At 37.8% G+C, this 20,518-nt stretch overlaps 3 protein-coding genes across 5 annotated transcripts; 1 reads left to right on the top strand and 2 right to left on the bottom strand.

Annotated features, from left to right (window-relative positions):
- The first annotated feature begins 1,642 nt into the window (after positions 1 to 1,642).
- On the top strand, positions 1,643 to 11,507 carry pnocb (prepronociceptin b). Its single transcript, XM_057353804.1, has 3 exons — positions 1,643 to 1,907; positions 6,743 to 6,883; positions 9,074 to 11,507. The coding sequence occupies exons 2-3, from the start codon at positions 6,746 to 6,748 to the stop codon at positions 9,662 to 9,664; spliced, it is 729 nt and encodes a 242-aa protein (XP_057209787.1). The 5' UTR covers positions 1,643 to 1,907; positions 6,743 to 6,745; the 3' UTR covers positions 9,665 to 11,507.
- znf395b (zinc finger protein 395b) lies at positions 11,268 to 16,824 on the bottom strand. Of its 2 annotated transcripts, none has more exons than XM_057353801.1 (10): positions 16,746 to 16,824; positions 15,557 to 15,686; positions 15,300 to 15,454; positions 14,820 to 14,926; positions 14,374 to 14,573; positions 14,173 to 14,273; positions 13,858 to 14,095; positions 13,625 to 13,714; positions 12,843 to 12,961; positions 11,268 to 12,497 (listed from the first exon to the last, which is right to left on the bottom strand). In XM_057353801.1, the coding sequence occupies exons 2-10, from the start codon at positions 15,623 to 15,625 to the stop codon at positions 12,386 to 12,388; spliced, it is 1,191 nt and encodes a 396-aa protein (XP_057209784.1). In that variant the 5' UTR covers positions 15,626 to 15,686; positions 16,746 to 16,824; the 3' UTR covers positions 11,268 to 12,385. The 2 variants fall into 2 exon arrangements, with proteins under 2 accessions (XP_057209784.1, XP_057209786.1); XM_057353803.1 differs by lacking the exon at positions 16,746 to 16,824 and adding an exon at positions 15,920 to 16,023.
- Positions 16,825 to 17,302: 478 nt separating this feature from the next.
- Positions 17,303 to 20,495, bottom strand: LOC130566140 (uncharacterized). 2 transcript variants are annotated; one of them, XM_057353384.1, is made up of 5 exons: positions 20,274 to 20,495; positions 19,690 to 19,833; positions 19,149 to 19,200; positions 18,733 to 18,787; positions 17,303 to 18,556 (listed from the first exon to the last, which is right to left on the bottom strand). In XM_057353384.1, the coding sequence occupies exons 2-5, from the start codon at positions 19,815 to 19,817 to the stop codon at positions 17,967 to 17,969; spliced, it is 825 nt and encodes a 274-aa protein (XP_057209367.1). In that variant the 5' UTR covers positions 19,818 to 19,833; positions 20,274 to 20,495; the 3' UTR covers positions 17,303 to 17,966. The 2 variants fall into 2 exon arrangements, with proteins under 2 accessions (XP_057209367.1, XP_057209368.1); XM_057353385.1 differs by having other exon boundaries at positions 17,303 to 18,526; positions 20,274 to 20,492.
- Between the last annotated feature and the right edge of the window lie 23 nt (positions 20,496 to 20,518).

Here is a 20,518-nt window from a genome sequence, read left to right as displayed (position 1 = left end):
TGGCAAGAATTTCACGTTGTTCTTAACTCTTCAATTTTATTGTACCACATTTTTAGTCTGTTCTGTCAGCATTAAAAACTTGAATATTTTTACTGTAGTCAAATAAATGTACAAAATTTAAATAGCTATTTTTATTTTTAACTCTCTTTAGCCCACATTAAAGCTGTTCAGGATGAAAGGTAAGACACAAACTTCATATTTCTTATATTGACTGATTATGTCTTTGAGTCATTCTTATGAAATCAATTAAGAGCCTCTCATTAATAGGCATCATTGAAAATGATTGCCAAGGGCCTCCCATAAAACATGGCAGTGTCTCCCACAGAGATGTGGACATGCCTCAATGCTCTCCATCGGCTCATATAACAATAAAACTTTGCCCCGACGTGATGAAGGGAATGAAACAACATTGACCAGAGAGGCTTCCAATCATTCTGCGTCACAGTGGTGAATAAGCCTATCTATAATTGCATATTCTGTGAAAGAACCGACTTCAATTTTATTCCAAGCCGAGAGGACAATGCATTTGAGTGTTGGACCTGGTTCTGTGATTCAGCCCGTGCTGTAATGTGATGTGCAGAGGGGTTTCCGCTGTAGCGCCACAGCACATTTCTATTTGTGTTTGTATAGAATCTAATTCTTTTGCAGGAAACAGTATGCAAATACATTGGGCTCAGGTGATGGGGTATTTTTTGTTGTTTATTATAAGTTATAAAAGGCCAAATATTGGGGTTCATTGTGATGCTTATTGGTTAAATTCCTGAATGCGTTTATGTAAATTTGCTGGTAATTAAGAATGAGAATTTGGGTTTATTTTGCATCTAATTCTTGTTATTTAACTTCTTTGAAATTACATGATTAGGAAAATCAACGACAGTTATTGTTTCCTAAGGCAATGTCTCATCCAAACACTTGTCTTACCCAGAATTAGTTAATTTTCAATTGATTTTCCTAATCTGCAAGCAATTATGTGATCATTCAAAATAATTATCTGCTCGAACACAGATACAGTATTTTGATTTGGCTTGGGGTATATGAAATAAAGCATCCCTCAATGACTACAGTAGATTTTATTTAGTCAGTGGGAATAGGTGAGAGCTTTTTTGAGTGCATTCATGCTTATACATGCTCCGTGAGACCCCAGCATGTGCACATCTGAATATATACTCCATGTCAAAGCCTCTAGACTCTTCCTCCATTATCACATGCTGGACACAGAGGTCTGGAGCCACAATGTAAGCAAAAACATTGAAAAGCATTTCAATTCTGCATGAATTTATTTGTGTACTTGTATGATTTATACATCCTTTCAGCAGACAACTTAGTGTTCTCCTCTTATTTCTATCTGCGCAATCTTGTCTTCCTTTGTGGTGTCGTACCGTCCACCGAGACTTCCCTTTGCCTCTGGGAGACTTTGTTTTTCTCTTGTATGCACTGCTCAACTGTAAATTGCAGTGCTCCTGCTTGTTAAACGCATGTTATCACGACTAAGTTTCGAATAATCAATTAATTGATGGGAACGACGTTCGGACATATAGAGTCGATACATTATTATCTAATACCAATGAATTTCTTGCTCGGAAATTGAATGACGGGTATTTTTAGCCCAGGTAATTTCTTGTGGGGTGGAGAAAGAAGTGACGTTGATCGTTGATCTCGTACGTCAGCATTGACTAAGGGTTGTATGGCTTCCCAGGTTGTGCGTAGTGCCCCTCTTAGTGTAGCCCCAATCCACAGACACTGGGGGGGGGGCTGATCCAGAGAAAGGGGTGTGTCGGTATAAGAGGGGAGAGAAAGAGAGCCGGCAAGCAGTTGAACAAACCCAGAAGCTGAAGATTGGACATAACAGCTACACTTCAAGACTGAAAGTGAAGAGAGACAGAGAATAAACCTCAGAAGACCTGCAGGTAAAACAAAGTGTCATAGAGATTCATTTATAATTTCACAGTGAATGGGTGCTGGTTATGCCTGTGTTGTTGGGTAATTGGTTGGTTTTAGCCTGTTGCGACAGTATATTTTCTTATTGTTGGTCTATGTCTTACGCAATTGTTAGCCGGTTAATGTTAGTTAATATTTTTTCAAGCCAACAGGACTGCAGATTTTCTTTATTCACAACCCAAATTTTATAAAGGGGTGTATGAATTAGTGCCGTGTTAATGTGGATGGGTCTTTAGGTCCCTGGGTGATGTTTTAATGATTTGTGCTGATAATCTTTTTCCATTACTCATGTTTTTTTTTCCCCCTTGAATCATCTTTGTTACAAACACATACATCAGTGCCATTTAAACTTGGCATAGTTGGCAATGCAGCCATTTTTAGTTGCTTGCAACGTTTGTTTAAAAAGTTTTGTCTTTTTTATTTATTTATGTATTCATATCAACTTGTTTTTGGCTCCTTGGTTTTTCAAATAATGTATTTCTTATTATAGAATAAATAGAATTGTAGTGGATTATTTGGACGGTATCAAAATTTGGAGTCAATTTGAAATTAAGAATGCATAAAAGTGTTATAGACAAAAGTACTAGACAAAAAGCTTTATAGTCTCTTGTCACCTCGGCTTTGATCACAGACACCTGAGTGGCTGTTCTCAGTTTGAAGTCAGTGAAGAAGGAGGCACAGTCATTTTGACCCAAAATTATCCGTAGATAATTGATTCTTGTCTAAAGCGCTAATTTAACTAAATCTATCGATGTGGTCCACGGAAAGTCTTTTATATTAACTTCAGACTTTAGTACAGAGTTCTGTATAAATTCTCATTATAACATTTATGTATTGCGACCTATGTAAAGGAGCAACAAGTGCTATACATTAATACCACATCTAATATTAGTACATAACAAAACATACAGAAAAAGAGACATGCATTTTTAATATGAAAACATTAGTGAGAAATGTGCTTTACTAATGCTGCAAATTACAAAATTTGATTTCAATGTAAGCATAAATGTACCAAATTAGAGAAAATAAAAATTGTTTTGATTTTAAAATGGGAAAATAACTGTATAATTTCTGGACCAGCATCTCTATAATGAGCATTAACCAAACAGATCTTTTAAAGCCTGCAAAATGTCATAGACTGTTGCACGTAACTTTAAATATTTAGTCTTTATGTTATACTTGTGTATGCTTTGTTATCAGAACTGCAGTATAAAGGACATACTGTATATTCCCTATGGCTCAAAAATGCTTTTCTGCATTTAAACATTAATGCATTTTTGTAATTTTGTGTCATTATTGAGCTTTGCAGTACATTAGGGTGGGCAGTTTTCTTCAGATTAATTACCTTTGCCATGTTAAATTGATTTTTACCCAAAATCCATTACAGCAGAAATGTTGCATGCATAATTATGTCTATCAATTACGGCTGTACACTCATAAACATGCAAGTCTAAATCTATTAAATCAATTAATGTCCTCAGTGGATTTCCTAAAGTACTAAACATTTGAGCATGAGCAACTTAATATTAATTGCAATGAAAAACATAATTATAGTCACGAGATCACTCAAAATCCAAACCATAAGGTCAATGCTGCCATTTCGAATGTTCTCTCTTATTGATTCTAATGATATATAATTGTGACACTTGAATGCATTTCATCCCGTAATTTTGCTTTCAGCTGTTCTTGGAGATGTATGATTGCTCACGACTCATTATGAGTTTTTTATTATTCAAAAGTTTTCAGTCTGAGAATTGAAGTCTGAGTCATTTTTATTTTGCATTGAAATCTCAAACATTCTCAAGAAATTGGAACTGTCTATGAGTCAAACCATTTTTTTCCAAGCATTTGGCAACATTCGTTCACTATTGATATAAAATGACAGTGACATCTATCGACTTTTCTTCTCACAATGAAAATATCATGCCTTCAAAGATAAATAAATAAAGAAACTTTTTTGCTCCCTACCTAAATTCAATGCTCATTGTCATGGCCATGGGGCGGATAATGCAATGATTGCTGCTATCTTCCCGGGCAGTGTGTATGTGTGGGGGACCATGATCATCTACAATGGACTCGCAGCCCTCTGGCAATCATTGTGCTTTCAATTAAAGTAACCATGCGAATCCCCCATTCCTCAGCGAAAGTGGTTATGACAGTGAGAAGAGGCTCGATTATTTCGATATCATAAAACTGCGATCTGCAAAAAACTGCAAGATGTAGCAAACAGGTGAGCTATCATTTAATGTATATACAGTGATGTGAAAAAGTATTATGTTTTTTGCGTATTTGTCATGCTTAAATGATTCAGATCATCAAACAAATTTTAATATTATATGCAAAGAAGAGTGGGACAAAATTCCTCCACAGCGATGTGAAAGACTCATTGCGAGCTGTCGCAAACGTTTGATTGCAGATGTTGCTGCCAAGGGTGGCACAACAAGCTATTAGGTTTACGGGGCAACTACTTTTTCACATAGGGGCAGAAATGTTTGGATTGTTTTTTCCCTTAATAAATAAAACCATCATTTAAAAACTGCATTTTGTATTTACTCTGGTTTTCTTTGAGTTATATTAAAATTTGTTTGATGATCTGGATCATTTAAGCAAGACAAATATGCAAAAAAACAAAAAATCAGGAAGGGGGCAAATACTTTTTCACAGCACTGTACATGCGGGATGAAGTGCATTCACATTCAAGCTAAAGTCGCAGGATAATATTAATGTGGGAGAGAAATCGTGTTCTTCCTGCAATAAACAAATACAGACAATTCTTATTGTTTATTTTTGACATGCCATAATTTCCAGGAAAAATTAAAATTAGGTCCAAGAAAACTGTCAAACGTGATTTCACAGAGTCTTGCGTTTAAGCATCTGTGCTTTAGCTGTGGTGCAGGGACAGAATGAGAATAGGGTCTGGTGTTTACTGTGGAGGTGATATGATCAGGTGGCTGTAGGAGAAGGCGAGCAGGCCGGTCTAATCCGATTAGACGCATACCCTTAGATTTGTCACTTCGTGTGGGTAAAGGTTCTGGACAAAGCATATAAGGAGAAATGTATCACCACAATTCTGCATTATAGGACCTTAGATAGGCCTACCGAAATATGTAGCACACAATCCTTTGCGTGCCATTTCAGTTTTTATGCACTGAGATGCATTTTATTCCCTTAGGAAATTTACGTGCACCTTGAGCAATTTCCCTTGATTTGCATTGATATCGCAGATTTTTGTTTATCACCCCTTTTTATCTCAGTGATTCCCCTAGACAGCAATGAGATGAAATGAATAGAAAATGGAAAGAGATTTTAACTCTCAACATTTCTCATAAAATTGTTCCAACACTTTCTTCTGAACTACTTCTTCATTTGTTACTCTTTTGTCAATTTCTATTGATTAAAAGACTTGTAGGAAGCATGTCTGACAGAGTTGGTATTGGAGTAAATCATTATGCCAAAAAGACTACAATTTTACTCCAAGCTAAGTCATAAAACATCTTTTAAAGAGAGTCAGTTAGAGTCAATACTTATTGACTTTCAGCCCAATAACATAATTCATTTGTTACCTTTCCATTAACTCTGACATATTCTTTTAATAAACAATTATAGCGGGAGATAATCATAGAAAATCAATCAAATCGATCTCCAAATTAAACTATATAGGTTACATTTGCGGGTTGTTTGATTTTTTGTGTCATCATTTTTAATAGTGCTTTCCTTGTCCACATCGTGCTATAATTCCATATTTATTTGTTCACAGGGCTGAGATATCAGTCTACCTCAAAATTCATGACCACTCCAAAGTTCCAAAAAGATTTTTGGGGGATTTCATCGAAAAAAAACGTTTTAAAGTGTGTTCAAGCGCGTTTCTCTCTTAATGCGGTCGTGACTAATGTGTGCTGGCGCAGCGCATGACTCACAGTTAGATGGTAACTGCATTCCCGCTCTTTCTCCCTCGCGCTCATTTCCTTCTCATTATGCTTCACACACACACACACTAATTCAGACATTAATTAGGGCCTATGATGAGTTTCCTTAATGAACTTCAGTATATGTGTGGAAAAAAACAGATGGCGGTTTTCAAATGTTGACGTTTGGTTGCTGAAAGCATTGCTGGTGGATTCCTAGCGTTATAAGATATCAAATGTAATGTTTAAGTTACAATTCCACGTGTGAATTCTTCAGATCTGTTAGGGGATTTGATTCCTTTTGAGTGACGTGATGTTATCTGCCGATGGCCACGTCTTTGGGGTTTATCTTTAAAATGCCTGATTATCTGTTAATGTCAGGGATTAGTGAGAATTCATTTAGCTGATTGACGCCGGTTGGGTCAAAAAGGTTATTTCAAGCTGATTAGTTAGGTCATATAGGCTCTATACGTGCACGTCTACACAAATGAATGTACTTGTGAAAGCAACCACAGTCAGAAAATAAGAATGAGACAAACTAGATAATAAAACAGCAAACAAGGGCATACGCTGGCTGTCCTGTATAATCAAATATGACTAATGTAGGACCTCTGGTGCTGCCAAATTGCATAATATATTACATTGGAGCATCATTCTGAAGTATGTTCTAAATACATCCTAGGACCACTTTAAATTTCCTGTTGTAAAAACAGAACTTGGAACATTTGGAAAACCAGTTGCACTGCTTTGCCAGTTATTACATCATTTAATAAATTGCATTAAATAAATCACTTTACACTAAAAGTGGTGAATAACAAACACTCAGCTTCCTTCCTGCCTTCATTCAGAAAACACAGAGGCTGCATTGACTAACTTTCTACTCTGCTTGTTTGTCGCAGTGTATGTTCAGTGTAAACGTCATGAAGACCCCATTTTGGACCCTTCTACTTTTAAGCCTGTGCAGCCTGGGTCACAGTGACTGTCAAGGGGACTGTTTAACCTGTGGACTACTACCCGAAGAGCAAGCTTTTAATACACTGGTGAGTGACATATCCCTGTTAAAGGGATAGTTGACCTTAAAATGAAAATCTTTCATCATTTACTCACCCTCTTGTCATTTCAAACCTTTATGACTTTCTTTCTACCACAGAACACGAAAGAAGATATTTTGAAGAAAGTTGGTAACCGAACAGCACTGGAACCCATTCACTTCTATTTTATGGACACAAAACCAGTGCAAGTTAATGGGGGCCAGTTAACAACATTTTTCAAAATATCTTCTTTCGTGTTCGTGTTTGTCATACAGGTTTGAAATGACAAAAGGGTGAGTGAATGATGACAGAATTTTTCTTTTTGGATGAACTATCCCTTTAAAAGTAGAGTACATTAGACGACTAATTTGAATCCTTTTTTTACAATCTACACATTAATCGATTCAATAGGAGTCAAATCTTCATTCAATAGGAAATCCTGAAATACACTATGCACTATTTTATTTTTCAGCTTTTCTACACTGTAAATGGCCAATGGTTATTAGAAACACATGATTCCAGGGACAACATTTTATGCTACCGCAGACAATGGTTGGTCATTCCAAATTTGTGGCAACAATTTGGGGAGAGACATTTTTTGTGACAATGCCTCAGGTCAATAAAGAAATGAATTACCTGTATGATCTGATGCCAGTGTTGACTGGCCAGCACAGAGCACCAGTCTGAACCCTACCAAACACATTTGGGATTTATTGGTGATCCTGACCCTATCACTCAACATCAGCACCTGACCTTACAGATGGTTTTTTCCATATTCAGCCATATTCTAACAGAGTCGAAAGCTAGTAAAGCTAGAAATCTGGGGACCAACGCCCTGTTCATTCTTATGCGCTTCTAAAAAATGCTGTTGTTTTTTAAACCCATTGTTGGGTCAAAAATGGACAAACCCAACAGTTATGGTTAGATTTGACCCAACGATGGGTTAAAATAACCCAGCGGTTGGGTTTGTCTATTTTTGACCCAACGCTGGGTTGAAAAACCCAACATTTCTTTAGTGTAGTTAGTGTGGAGTGTAGTTTAGTAACTAAATACTCAACAAGCCCATGGGTGTTGTGTTTCTTTGGGTACGGGCCTATTTTGTGGTCGTATACTATACTATATGTGTAAAAGGTGATGTTTTACAAGAATCTCCTATAGAGGAGACTATTGATCCTATTGTTATGTTAAACACCGTATCAAGACAATATAATTTTTAGTGACACCTCTCCTAGCTGTAATGTAAATGAAAGATGTGATTGTAAAATGTCTGTGCAACCGAAGGTCTTGCAAGAGAATAACCAATTTTATGAGGAAACTATGTTATAAATCAACTTTGTTAAAAGTTGGTTACTCGCTGTCACAATCGCTGTCACAATAGTTGCTGTAATCATGTTGCTAATGACTGTGGACCAAACAGCTGTGACTGGGGCTATCGGGTAATATCTACCCATAATTGACTTTTGTGGCGCTGTCAACTGCTGATGCTGCGGGGAGCAGTGATTGACACTTGGTGGGGGCACTTTTGCCATAGCCAGATGGGACCCTGTGGGTATGGTTTTCCTCTGTGGTTCCGCAATGACGTCAGACCTTACGTTTCATCAATAGTTACATTTCATCAATACGCAAACATGTATTTGGGGACGCAGTTTTTTCACATTTACATGCATGTGTTGCAAGGCACATGTAATTCTGTATTCTCTAACTATACTGATATGTATTCTGCATTGCATCTCCTATCTGACATTTAATTCTCAATGGTCATGCACATGATTTCTAGTTCCGCTTCATTGCTATATCATTTATGGTCTATGATCTAATGTATAGGCAGCTTCACCTGCGACATAATCCTCCTCATGATCCAAACAAAGCATCTCATGAGCGTTTTGTGAATTCAACCAGCTTTTTAATACAGACGTGCGCTGCTGCTCACATTCACAATGGAGATTTTTATCCCCATTCCAGTCACTCAATTATCATATTATTTCTTGCATCAGCGCCTACATATCATTTCACATCCCATTTCACTCCTAAGATCCTGTTTGCACTTAGCATTGTCTATGACCAGGGGCGTATGAGTGATTTGCAGGTGGGGGGTGTCTTTGAAAACTTGGCTATCTCCACAGTCCAATGAGAAGTGGAAAGACGAACATATCTTTTTCATCAATTACCCCATTTTCTGTTCTATCTCTGGTTTTGCAGGTGTGTATCCTGGAATGTGAGTCACAGGCATCCCCAGCATTAACCTGGGATTTGTGTTATCAAGCGGTGGGTTTAAACCAGCTTCCTCTGGCATTACAAGGAGAAGAAACTTCAAAGCGCTCAGATAAGGAATTGCAGCCTGTGGCCACGGTAAGCATAGAGAATGACAATGGTGTAGAATTTACCGAAGCTTTGGAGCGGTTTCGACACGCCGCGCAAGCTCTCCACAGCCAGCAGGCCTCAGAGGAGGTGGAGACCCCACAGAAACTTGGAGTTTCGTATGATCCGGGGACAGAGGAGGAACAGGATGGTGTAGATGTGGAAGAAGAGAAGACCAACGATGCAGGCGTGAATTTATCCAAGCGATTCGGAGGCTTTATGAAAGGTCGCCATGGCTTCAAAAAGTTGGTGAGCTCCGGGAGGCCTTTGCAGAAACGCTATGGTGGTTTCATAGGGATAAGGAAGTCCGCCAGGAAGTGGAACAACCAGAAGCGTGTGAGTCAGTTATTGAGGCAGTACCTGAGCTTGACAGGTCGTTCGGGTCGGTCCGGCAACATCTCGGCAAGAATCCGAAGACAGAATGACATGTAGGTGCTTATGGTACAGGCTCTGGTCTTTCACTTACCTCAACTCACAACAAGCTGCTCATCAGCCATCAGTAACTTCGATCACAACCCAGAACTAGATTAATCTGTGTTTAATAACAAGAGAAATATTTTGTAGCATTGTTTTTATTGACATCTTCATGGTGCCGCTCCTGACATCAAAAACACCCCTGCTGAAAAAAACAATAGAAACCATTACAGAAATTGAAATGGATTTAATGGTTATAATGGGAATTTTAATTAAAACTGTAATGGTCTCTGTGGGACTCTATTGGTATGTGTTGGGTTCTGTTCGTGGGATGTTATCTGGCAGATGGGAACCAAGAGAACAACATAAAGGAATTTTATAAAGGTTTAAATCTAAACATGGTGATTATGGAAACCATTACATTTGTATTTTTTTTCAGCAGGGCGATAAAATGTTGATGGTTGTTAGGACAAATGTTGCTGATGAGACCATTGTTCATTTATAGATTAATAATCCTAAATAAAATTTTGTGCATTGTTGAAAAAAATAAAAAGCAAAGCAGTAAAATTTGAAATGAGCATGTGAATCAGTTACATATGAGAGCAGTGGGTTTAGTGGAGTCAGGGCGCAGTTTTATTTTCTATTTTGTGGATTGACTTAACTGAGAGAAAGCACTTTATTCATATATACATTAAACCTTGCACATGGTATTGTGCTAAAATTGGTTTGTTTGCACATGTTTTAAAACTATGTAATTCCTCCAAAAAATCAATAACTAATTATCTTAAATTCAAAATTATTTTACAGAAAGGAATAGTTGCAATATGAAGAATATATATTCTTCAGATGTTTAAAGGGATACTTCACCCAAAAATGAAAATTCTGTCATCATTTACTCACCTTGGAGTTGTTCCAAATCTGCATAAATTTCTTTGTTCTGATGAACACAGATAAAGGTATTTGGAAGAATGCTTATAAGCAGACAGATTTTGTCCCCACTGACTACCACAGTAGGAAAAAATACAATGGTAGTCAAAAGTGCCCCAGAACTGTTTGCTGTCCTACATTCTTCAAAATGTCTACTTTTGTGTTCAACTAAAAAATAGTAAAGTAATTTTTCCTATTATGGGTGTCAATGCGGGGCAAGATCTGTTTGGTAAGCATTCTTCCAAATATCAGAACAATTACATTTATACAGATTTGGAACAACTCGAAGGTGAGTAAATTATGACAGAATTTTCATTTTTGGGTGAAGTATCCCTTTAGGCATTTGCAGGACAGTGCTGCCCCCTAGAGCTAATAACTCGAAATTATTGTTGAAAGCTGCTGATTAAAACAGAGGGTCCCTTCTGCCCTGCGTAATGGTAACGGTGGACAGAGCAAGTGCTGAGGAAACTTGTTATAAAACAGATTTTATGCTTTACTTATTTCTTTTGCAAATAATGCATAAACAAATCCATGCCATTTTCAGGCAAGGCTGGCAATGAGAATGTCTATTTCAAGTTTGCACTCATTTTACGTGTCTGTTTATTTATGCATGGACATCTTATATGAATAAAATCATCATAGTGTTTGACAAATTCTCTCTAAATTAATAGTCGCTGGTTAATGTCAAGGTAAATTGTTTATTGCTATTCCTTTTCAAACCCACCAAGATGCAAAGAATGGGCAGACAGTGTAAGTGTTCTTTACAGTATTCCTGGTATAAATATAAGATTTTATTTGGGTAGACGTTTTTGGCTTTGTGAATAGTTATCATTTCAAACACACTGCAAACATTTCTGGAAAGTGAACTTTTCTTTAATTCTTTTCACTTGTACATGAAATGCACACAAAAAAGCCAATAAAATAATTTTACGATTGTTCTTGTTATTTGTAATGCTCAAATGACAAGCTTTTGAAATTTGCATATTTTATCTCATGTCTTTTGAACCATCTTTATTTTTAAGTATAGTGTTAGGCTGTCAAATCCTTTAGATGTTCCTTTGGGTAAAATCCAGTTTTGTACAAATAAGACCTCAACACTATTTGGAAGGATGTCAAGTAAAATACAAAAGGAACCAGGCCAAACTGTTCTCACAGCAGTTTTCAGTCAAACTCCCTTTTACTCAGCTTTGCAATAGCACTTTGGTATACCATCAAGAGTATAGCTGCACTTGTATCTCCATCAAACAACATCTGACACATCATCTTTCACTCAACATCATTTTAGCTTTATATCTGGCAGTTTAGATTGATAGGAAGCGCTACAGCAAACCCTGCGGAACGTAAAGTTGTGACTAAATTCTGTGTAAATACGTAGAAAAAAAAGACGATACATGGCATTACACTGTTACAGTAACAGTGTAATTTTCAGGCTAACAAAACGGCAATAGAAAAACATCATGAAAATGTTCAAAGCAACACATTGTCCACAGTATACAAAAATCATCGATCACTTAAATATCTCAGGTGTACATGAAGTGCAAGACTGGGGTAGAAACCCCCCCAAAACACTTTTTTAGGTACGGGGTACACTTTAGTCTCATAAGAGGGCAAAATTCAATCTGATTCTACTACTCCACACATTATCAATATCTAGTACCAGTGTTCAATTTGTGGGAAAACATGACAAAACACTTTAAACTGTGGTAGGAAAACAAAGAAGGTAGAAAAGTGAAACGAGGGATCCTCTACAGTGCAGGAAGTAGCTGGAAAAAAGAAAGCAGAGATTCTTTCTCATCTCCTTAAGTCTTTTTTTTAGTCCGGGAAGCGCTGGCAGGCTTTCTTCCACCGGCAGGCAGTGCACCATTGGTCCCTGCGCTCCACACCATACACTTTTCGGCACTTCTTGGCCTCACCGCGGCCCTTTCTAAGAATGCACAACACATACACTAAAATTAACAATGGGCACTATTGAAAATGACTTTTGTTAGTGTAATCTAATGTAAACAGTCGCCTGACTACTTTATTACATTTTAATATTTAATTAAACTATAACATTTATTACAATTATTACATGAACAATCATTTAGAAGACACTTTCATCCAAAACATTTTGACCTCGGAGTATTACAAGTAGGAATATTAAATACTGTTTTAGCGAAGATGTTAGAACATAAAGCTTGTTTTATGCTATATACCCTAAATATTCCTACTTAAGCACTTGTTTTTGACAGTATTTATGTGGTTTACTCAACAACTAACAGTGTAATACCTGAATGAACAGTGCCCTCTAGAGGGAGATGCACTCATGGTCTGTGATCTGGTGGGGGCGCTGTTTCGCTGCAGCCACTGCTCTCCGACACTCACCGACCGGCTGCGAGGTGCTGCCATCTACAACAACGACGTAAATTTCATTTTGCTTTTACACTTTCACAGTATCTTTGTTTCCGTTACCCTCTGTTAAACACAAAGTCTCATTAAGTAAAATGCCATTAACCGTGTCTGAATATCTGAGGCTGCAGACCTTTGCAGGACAAACGGGAAGAGAAGAAATGTAAATAACAAAATGTGACTAACTATTCGTCCATAGCCAGAATTGCGAAATAAACAGGCCCGTGAACTTTTAAAAAGGAGGACAAAGCATTTCATTTATGGTCGTCATCCTGTTGATAAGTGCTGAAGGCAGCTGGTGGACATCTCATGTGACTATGAGGATTCGCTATTCACTGGTAAATCCCACTTTTGCCGTTTATGTTATGCTTATTAAAAAGTTGTGTATTTTCTATTTAGCCTATGTCTTGTTAATAATTTAGCATATTATTGAGCCTAACCACTTGTATATAAATACATTCACCACGCGTTGCAAATATACAATGTGTTGGGTTGCCAGATGATGCCAAATGTAAGTGTGGGTTAAAGGAAAGCCAGTGAAAACCACTGATCTAGTCTATTTCATTTCCACATGACGATACAAACAAACAAGCCTCAAACACTCGGGATACAAACAGTGAGTCACTTCAAGGTAAACAGATGCTTTTGAAGAGACAAACCAACCTGAGGTTTTTGCTGGACATCACCTGGCAAGGTCCAGCTACATAAGGTGGGAGAGCCTGGAGAAACCGTCACCTGAATGGGTGCACAGGCCTGCGGGAAAGAACACGCCCAGAGTTTTACAAAAAAGTGAATTTAGAATTACTTAGAAAGTCATCTGTTTCACATTTTCTGTAATAAAACACATTAAGATCCCGGAGATTTCGCACAAATTAAACCAGAACTCAATCCTTCACCTGATAGAGATGTTCAGTGTGAATCTGCCACACGCTGCTCGGAGCCGATTGGCTGAGAGGACTCGACTGGACAGCATCTTGGCATCCTGGGGTGGTTTGGCTTTGTGTGGAACTACAAGAAGTCCAGGCCCCACTGGAGAACGATGGAGCGGGAGATGGAGGTGCAGTCTCCTCATCTTCAGAAGATACCTCTGTGTAGTAGAAGTCTTCTTCTCTGTGAGACTGCTCTGAGCCCCCACTATTTCAGACAAAGAAATGTTATTTGTTGCTTTTTGCAGTTCAGCAGTTATTCCAGCAGTTATAGGACACACTCACCCCAAGTGAAGAATGCGAATGTGCCGTTTCATTCCAACCCGTGATGTCAACACTTTCTCACAGCCGGGCCACAGACACCTGTATGCTCCCCTGCTCAAGCTCTGTCAGACAGAAAGTGACTCAGACATGTATTTGAAAAAGCTTTCAAATCTTTCCGACACACCCTCAGGTTTAGAAACCTGACTGTTCTGTCATTCTCACCTTGCACCTTCTGGCCTCCAGCTCCTCACATGCGGTTTGGTCCAGTTCCATGTGCAATCCCTCATCCGTCGGTTGACTCAGGCGCCTGTCCATCTCAGTGACCGATGGGGAAGGGGCGGGGCTTACACTGCCATGGTCCCAGCTCCAGTATCCACTGCTGCCACTATCAGACAGCTCACCTCCGCAACACTCCATGTCCCCTGTGGCAACATGCAATTGTGTTTTACAAATACTTTATATAATTTAAAAACATTAACAGGACAAAAGTATAAAAAATGATTAGATGTGTATATATAAATGGGAAGAAGCCACATGTAGTGCCACTGTTGTAACATTTAGATTTTATAATAAAATTCAAAAAGATATTTTGAAAGATATTTTTAAGCAAACACTACAAAGTTTTCTCTTTGTTTGACAGGATCTAGCTTTAAAAGAAAGCAGCCCACCTGGCAGGAGATCCCGCTGTGGGGGGCTTTGGACCACTGGACTGCAGGACAGACTTGTGAGCACCATCGCAGCCATGATCTCATCCATCTCGACTGATTCGGGACTCCTGAGAAATGACAATGAGTAAAGAATGTTCATGCTTTTATAAACACTTCATTACATAACACTTCAAAATAGATAAATATATTAAAGGCACTATAAACCACAAAACACACAAGACATACAAAAACATACTTCATAAAACATTTGTCAAATGAAAATAATTTCTGCAGTCATAGGCATGGAATACTACAAATGAGAACTTTTTATCTATTCTATTCTTTATCGATTATCTGATATTCTAATATTTAGTCTCCTAGACATTGCTGAGAAAATGGACTATTTAAGTCAACATATGACTCAACACGACAACATCACAGATTATGCTTAGGTTTGGTACAAAAGCAAGCAATCAAAATTTAAGAGATCTCTGGAGTCACCTGAAGGTGGGCAGGTCCACACCGGAAGACCGTGGGAAGGTATGACGGTTTGTTTGCTGTGTGTTGGCATCGACAAGCCACTCGATTCTTTGCCCTGTATTCAGCCTTTTCTGTCCACTGACCCCCTCTCCCTGCCCACAGGATTGCACGTTGATCTGTGAGGATTGGCAACATTAATATAGACTACAAATCTGATTACACTATTTATACTTACATTTTTTCTAGGTGAGCTACACATTACTTTTTGTAATACATACCAACGAATCCTGCCTTTCTGAGCCCGTCTGTACCACATCCAGTCCTGGACTAGATCTCACAGCAGCCATTCTGCACCCTCTCCAAGTGAGCTAGGCTAAACAGCCGGCTTTGGCTCTCCGCACAAAAAATCTGAAATCATGGTAACACATTTTTAAACACATTGCATTTGCAGTGCGCTTTTAAAGCAAGAAGGCTAATAATAACACAGGCTCAAGTCTGCGGTAGCACCACGAGGCAAAAATAAATAAATAAATTTACAAACAGCAGTATTTATTAAAAACAAAGCAACTACGCCACTTTAAACGCAAAAGAACTAATGGATCAGATATAGACCACGCATCGTTATGTAAGAGAAAAAATACCTTAATCAAATGCACTCGACAGTTTACTGCATAAGGACAAACAGCGCATTTGGATATTTCACTTTGCTTTTACTATTTTTTTAAGGCAACACACCCCCTGACTATCAGCCTCTTAGATACTGTAACTCTGGATTTGGGAAGTGACATCATGGAGAAATCCAAACCCCGTAACGGAATTCAGAATGCATGACAGAGCTTGTCCAACGTGTCTCTAAAAAAATAAGACTAAAACATCAAATTTGTAGAAATATATTTGTTCTTGTATTTTCTTTGACTATGTGTTTGATGTCCATTTTTTCGCCTAATATTAATGACTTCAATTGAAACATTAATGAATCTGTGCCCATAATCCAGATCCATATTTTGTACGAGACGCTCGCGTTTGGTTTACACACACAGCAAAAAAAACCTTCCCATCGGGGGCGGATACTGTGCGCTGATTGGCTAAATCGCTGCCCCACAAGACACACCCTCGCCGAGCAACGTGTTTGTGCACGAGATTCAGCTCAAGCGCCGTTAATGTACACAATCGTAACAGGCATAACAACAGCCACTTGCAGTAAAATAAAACACATTTGTGCTAATCCTTTACGAGTATGCAGACCCAAAATGCCATTAAATGAGATACATTATTGCACATAACTAGAACCCATTATTTTACGCAGCGAAACAGAATCACGGTAGCTTAATTTTAACAGCTCACAAAACACCGGCTACACGATCACACAGGGAAAAGTCTCTAACAACGTAAGAACGGCAAAATAGTAGTTTTCCCCAGTTTTTACCATACCATCACGAGAAAGCAGAACCGTTTTACGGATTTTACCTGAAATGTTTTCGCAGGGAGAGATGCCGCTGCCTGCTGCTCACCCGCGCTCCTCTGCCGTCATTCAGGGGGGGGTGGGCTGTACGTCGTGCTCGCGCAGCTTACGTGCCCTATTGCTCAGCTATGCTTAATGACAGCTGCTTGCTTACTGCACCGCATCATACACCGGTTTATATGGTTTAATGTTGCGCTACACAAAATATCATGAGTATTTATTATTGTTGTGTAAAGGCAGTCGCTATTATTGCACATTTTTGGTATTTTTACATTCGTTTACCGTGTGATGTTTTCATAAATTCACTGCATTTGTATTTGTTTATGGTAATGACGTGCTCCATTCTCTCCCACTTTAGTTTGTAACCAACACGTATTGCTTTATATAAATACATGTATAGGCCTACATATAAGGGGATGCATTCAGGATGTTGTTTTGACGAACTGCTTCTTGCATAACGTTGTTCCATCATTTTTTTGTTTTTAATTTAAACGGGCTTCATTCAAGCATTTGTTCTGTATTTGGCATTGTTACATTCACATACTTTTGTATCAGTATTTTTTTTAATTAAATTTATTGTTTAGACATTCAAAGCAGTCCACAGAGATGTGTCACCTTTCACCTATTTCCTCAATATTCAGCATTGTTTATATGCAAACAGACATTTGGAAGAAAACGTGCCTGATGTCGGGGGATTATAAGCTTTCTTCTGTCAGCCGCCGACGGACTTCATCCTCCAAAGGGGATTTTAGGTCTGGACAGCACAAACATGTTGAGTTTCAGTCATCCAGTCTCGAGGCACTGCGTCATGTGACTCGCATTGACCTACAATAACCCTGCCGTGGCTGGCTTTATTTATACAGTTTTAGAAAGTTGCAACAATGTTAGAACTGATACATTTATAAGGCTGGAGGTTATGTAACAGCATGACATTTTTAAAGGTTATAATCCATGGTGTACGTTTTTATGCTTGTAAAATGTAAATAAACAAAACATTATGATTCATATCAAACATAAATAAAATTGTATAATTCACACACTTATTAGGCTACATGTTATGTAACAGCATGAACTGCTGGCAATAAAAACATCCTAAAACCTTGTAAAAGGTCATAAATACAAAGACATTTTTGAAAAATGTGATTATGCATGTAAGTTTATTTTTAATGCTTGATGTGAATAAATAAAAATCTACAGTATGATGAATCATGAAAAACAGCATGATACTAGAAATGTTTATATGGAATGGGAGGGGCAGCCTCATCATCGATCATTTCATCCACTGCATAATATGTGTTTATCACAGCTTCTGTGTTTTTCAGATTTTTGGTGTCCCAGTTCACTGTGGCATAAAGAGCAGACGGTTCTGTACAAGTCAAACATCGGTCACTCAGAACGAGAGGCTGCTCCATTTCCCGGTTGTTTACCGGGTTGTTGAGGGCTGTGTCTGAGTGATTAACATTAAGCTCCACCAGCTTTGGTATTATTGGGGAGGGTCTCTCACTATCCCCTTCAGCTCTGTCGGACAGACGCAGTGTTGGAGGCTCACTGATATAATCATAAGGATTTTCCTCATTTAATTCAGTGTCCAGGAGAGAGTATGTATGATCAGTTAGATCCTGGGTAGTTGGTATACATTCATCACTGCAGGAAAAAATATTCCCACATTCCTGGCAATGAAATGAAGGCGTATGTCTCAGAGGCTCTATGTGAGCCGTGGGATCCGACGGAAGAGAAGGAAGTGGTAGCGCTTTAACACACTGTGGACTTGAGGTTCCCATAGAAACTGCAGGAATTTGACAAGGGGTATCAGTGCCTGGTTGAAATGTGCATATGATTGACATGCATATAGGAGGAGATCAGAACAGTAAGAAAAGTAATAGGACAATATTACAATATCAACACATTAATGTACTGTCACTTTGTGGATGCATATTAAGATAATTCTGAAATAAACAACATATAAAGAGCCAATGTCAAGGTTATACCAACCATGTTCAAGCCTGTTTAGATTTCTGCCAAACTGCTCAGTAACCTCAGGTGCTTTCTGCAAGGGTAAGAGGACATCTACTTGTGTTTAGGAGTTTTTTTTTTAACCTTTTTCCACTTCACATCACATTTAAAATTTGAACGTTCATTCATAGTTGTTTGAACTCTGTTCTCCATTTCCTTTGAAGATTATATCCAATGACTCTTTGAAAATGACTTATTCTCTTGCTAATTTGATGCAATTTACAACTATTTATTTTTATGGCTTAGCAATGCATGTGAAATAGTCTCAAAGCAGAAAATAATCTTCTTCTGGAAATTGATTATCAATTGGTCATCAGTGATCATGCATTGTACTGGAGTGCAGAATATACGTTATATACTGCATTCTAAGTGGTATTTTTGCATGAGTCTCTTACGTTTTGTGGAAACGGAAGATTCTTTTTCTCGTGTCTGTACAAATGCATAGCACTGTCATGCATAAAAAGAGAAGTTGGTTAGACTGCTGGAAATATTTCAGATACAACCCTATACATTCTGTTCATATTTTACATGTTTTTGCATAATATTTGCAAATGTTATCACTCAGCTGTCCATCTAAAAAGCACTTTTTATATGTTGACAAACAGGTCTCTTCGTCTCTAACATTAAAAATAGCTTTTCACATTGTGGCTTAGACACTTGCGCTACAAGTATATCTTCCCATAGGTTCCCTTGATCTAAACCTGCCAAAGCACATTCCATTGGAATCATCCATTGAATTTACTCAGCATTCTACTAATGTAAAATATGCATTTTATTACACCCTTTTCCTGGGTGTGTTTTGAATGAGCAAAACATGAGATAAAAATATGAATTTCCCCAAGAATACTAGATTATTTTAATAGTTAGATTTGGATTGTTGCATGAAAGCCATAATCACAAATTCAATAAAAGACGAAAAGAATGTAAATAGCGTACCTGTAACAGCCCGCACAAAGACTGTGGAGTGTAACATATATGATGATGAAGAGGGCTGACACAATGCTAATCTGTAGGGAGAACGTACAGCCTGATAACCAAACTATACCCTCTTCAACAGGTGCCATTCAGTATCTCTAATGACTGTAACGACATGAATAAAAGGAATCACTGCATGAAAGCAAATATATCAGACACTTGCATTGGGCTACATATGGACACTGTTCTAAATAATAAAAGCATATATAATGTGAGCAACTTGACAACTACGAAGGTGAGTACTTGAATTCCAAGTCACACCTGTCTTTTTATGTCAACACAGACAGGTTTAACAATAACAAATATTAAAACATTTAACTTGAATATATAGATGAAAAAGACAAAAATATTACAAAGAAGTTTATTTTTATTACATAATTATGTACATAAATTTGAATATATCGTGAAAACTGAGCCACAATCATATCGTAAATTACAGTCATGTCAACCGTTGCCCTATGTCTTTGTGGATACTATATCAGGAAAAAATATTCTATCAGTCTTACTTTAACAACGAATACGTGTAAAAGAAACAGTTCCCTTACCTCTTCCCTCAGATAAACGATCGTAGTTCCCATGTCATCATGCTGCCCTCACTGTGTGTCAGTAGCAGGGCAGAAACAACACAGATGCTTGAGACAACTTCGTCATTCTGCATTCCACTCCATTGTGTTCATCATTGTATTCATTCTATTTTTTAATTCACTTTACTTGCCCTTTGTATTTAAAGGGTTTCTTTAAAAATATTAAAGGATGATTTTAAAAGTCCAACTTGATTTTGATTTGAGCT

The sequence above is a fragment of the Triplophysa rosa genome, linkage group LG15 (genome assembly GCF_024868665.1).
Source record: "Triplophysa rosa linkage group LG15, Trosa_1v2, whole genome shotgun sequence".
Classification (NCBI taxonomy): domain Eukaryota; kingdom Metazoa; phylum Chordata; class Actinopteri; order Cypriniformes; family Nemacheilidae; genus Triplophysa; species Triplophysa rosa.
The sequence above is the reverse complement of the archived record's forward strand: the minus strand, read 5'-3'. Positions and strand labels throughout refer to the sequence as shown.

Coding starts and splice junctions, on each gene's coding strand:
- znf395b (XM_057353801.1), bottom strand. CDS start 15,625: ATGGCTGCTGTGAGATCTAGTCCAGGACTGGATGTGGTACAGACGGGC. Junction 15,455..15,556: donor CAGAAAGGCAGGATTCGTTG/GTATGTATTACA, acceptor CAATCCTCACAG/ATCAACGTGCAATCCTGTGG. Junction 14,574..14,819: donor ACAGCGGGATCTCCTGCCAG/GTGGGCTGCTTT, acceptor ATGTTGCCACAG/GGGACATGGAGTGTTGCGGA.
- pnocb (XM_057353804.1), top strand. CDS start 6,746: ATGTTCAGTGTAAACGTCATGAAGACCCCATTTTGGACCCTTCTACTT. Junction 6,884..9,073: donor AGCAAGCTTTTAATACACTG/GTGAGTGACATA, acceptor CTGGTTTTGCAG/GTGTGTATCCTGGAATGTGA.
- LOC130566140 (XM_057353384.1), bottom strand. CDS start 19,817: ATGGCACCTGTTGAAGAGGGTATAGTTTGGTTATCAGGCTGTACGTTC. Junction 19,201..19,689: donor CTTTGTGCGGGCTGTTACAG/GTACGCTATTTA, acceptor TATGCATGACAG/TGCTATGCATTTGTACAGAC. Junction 18,788..19,148: donor ATCTTCCGTTTCCACAAAAC/GTAAGAGACTCA, acceptor TTACCCTTGCAG/AAAGCACCTGAGGTTACTGA.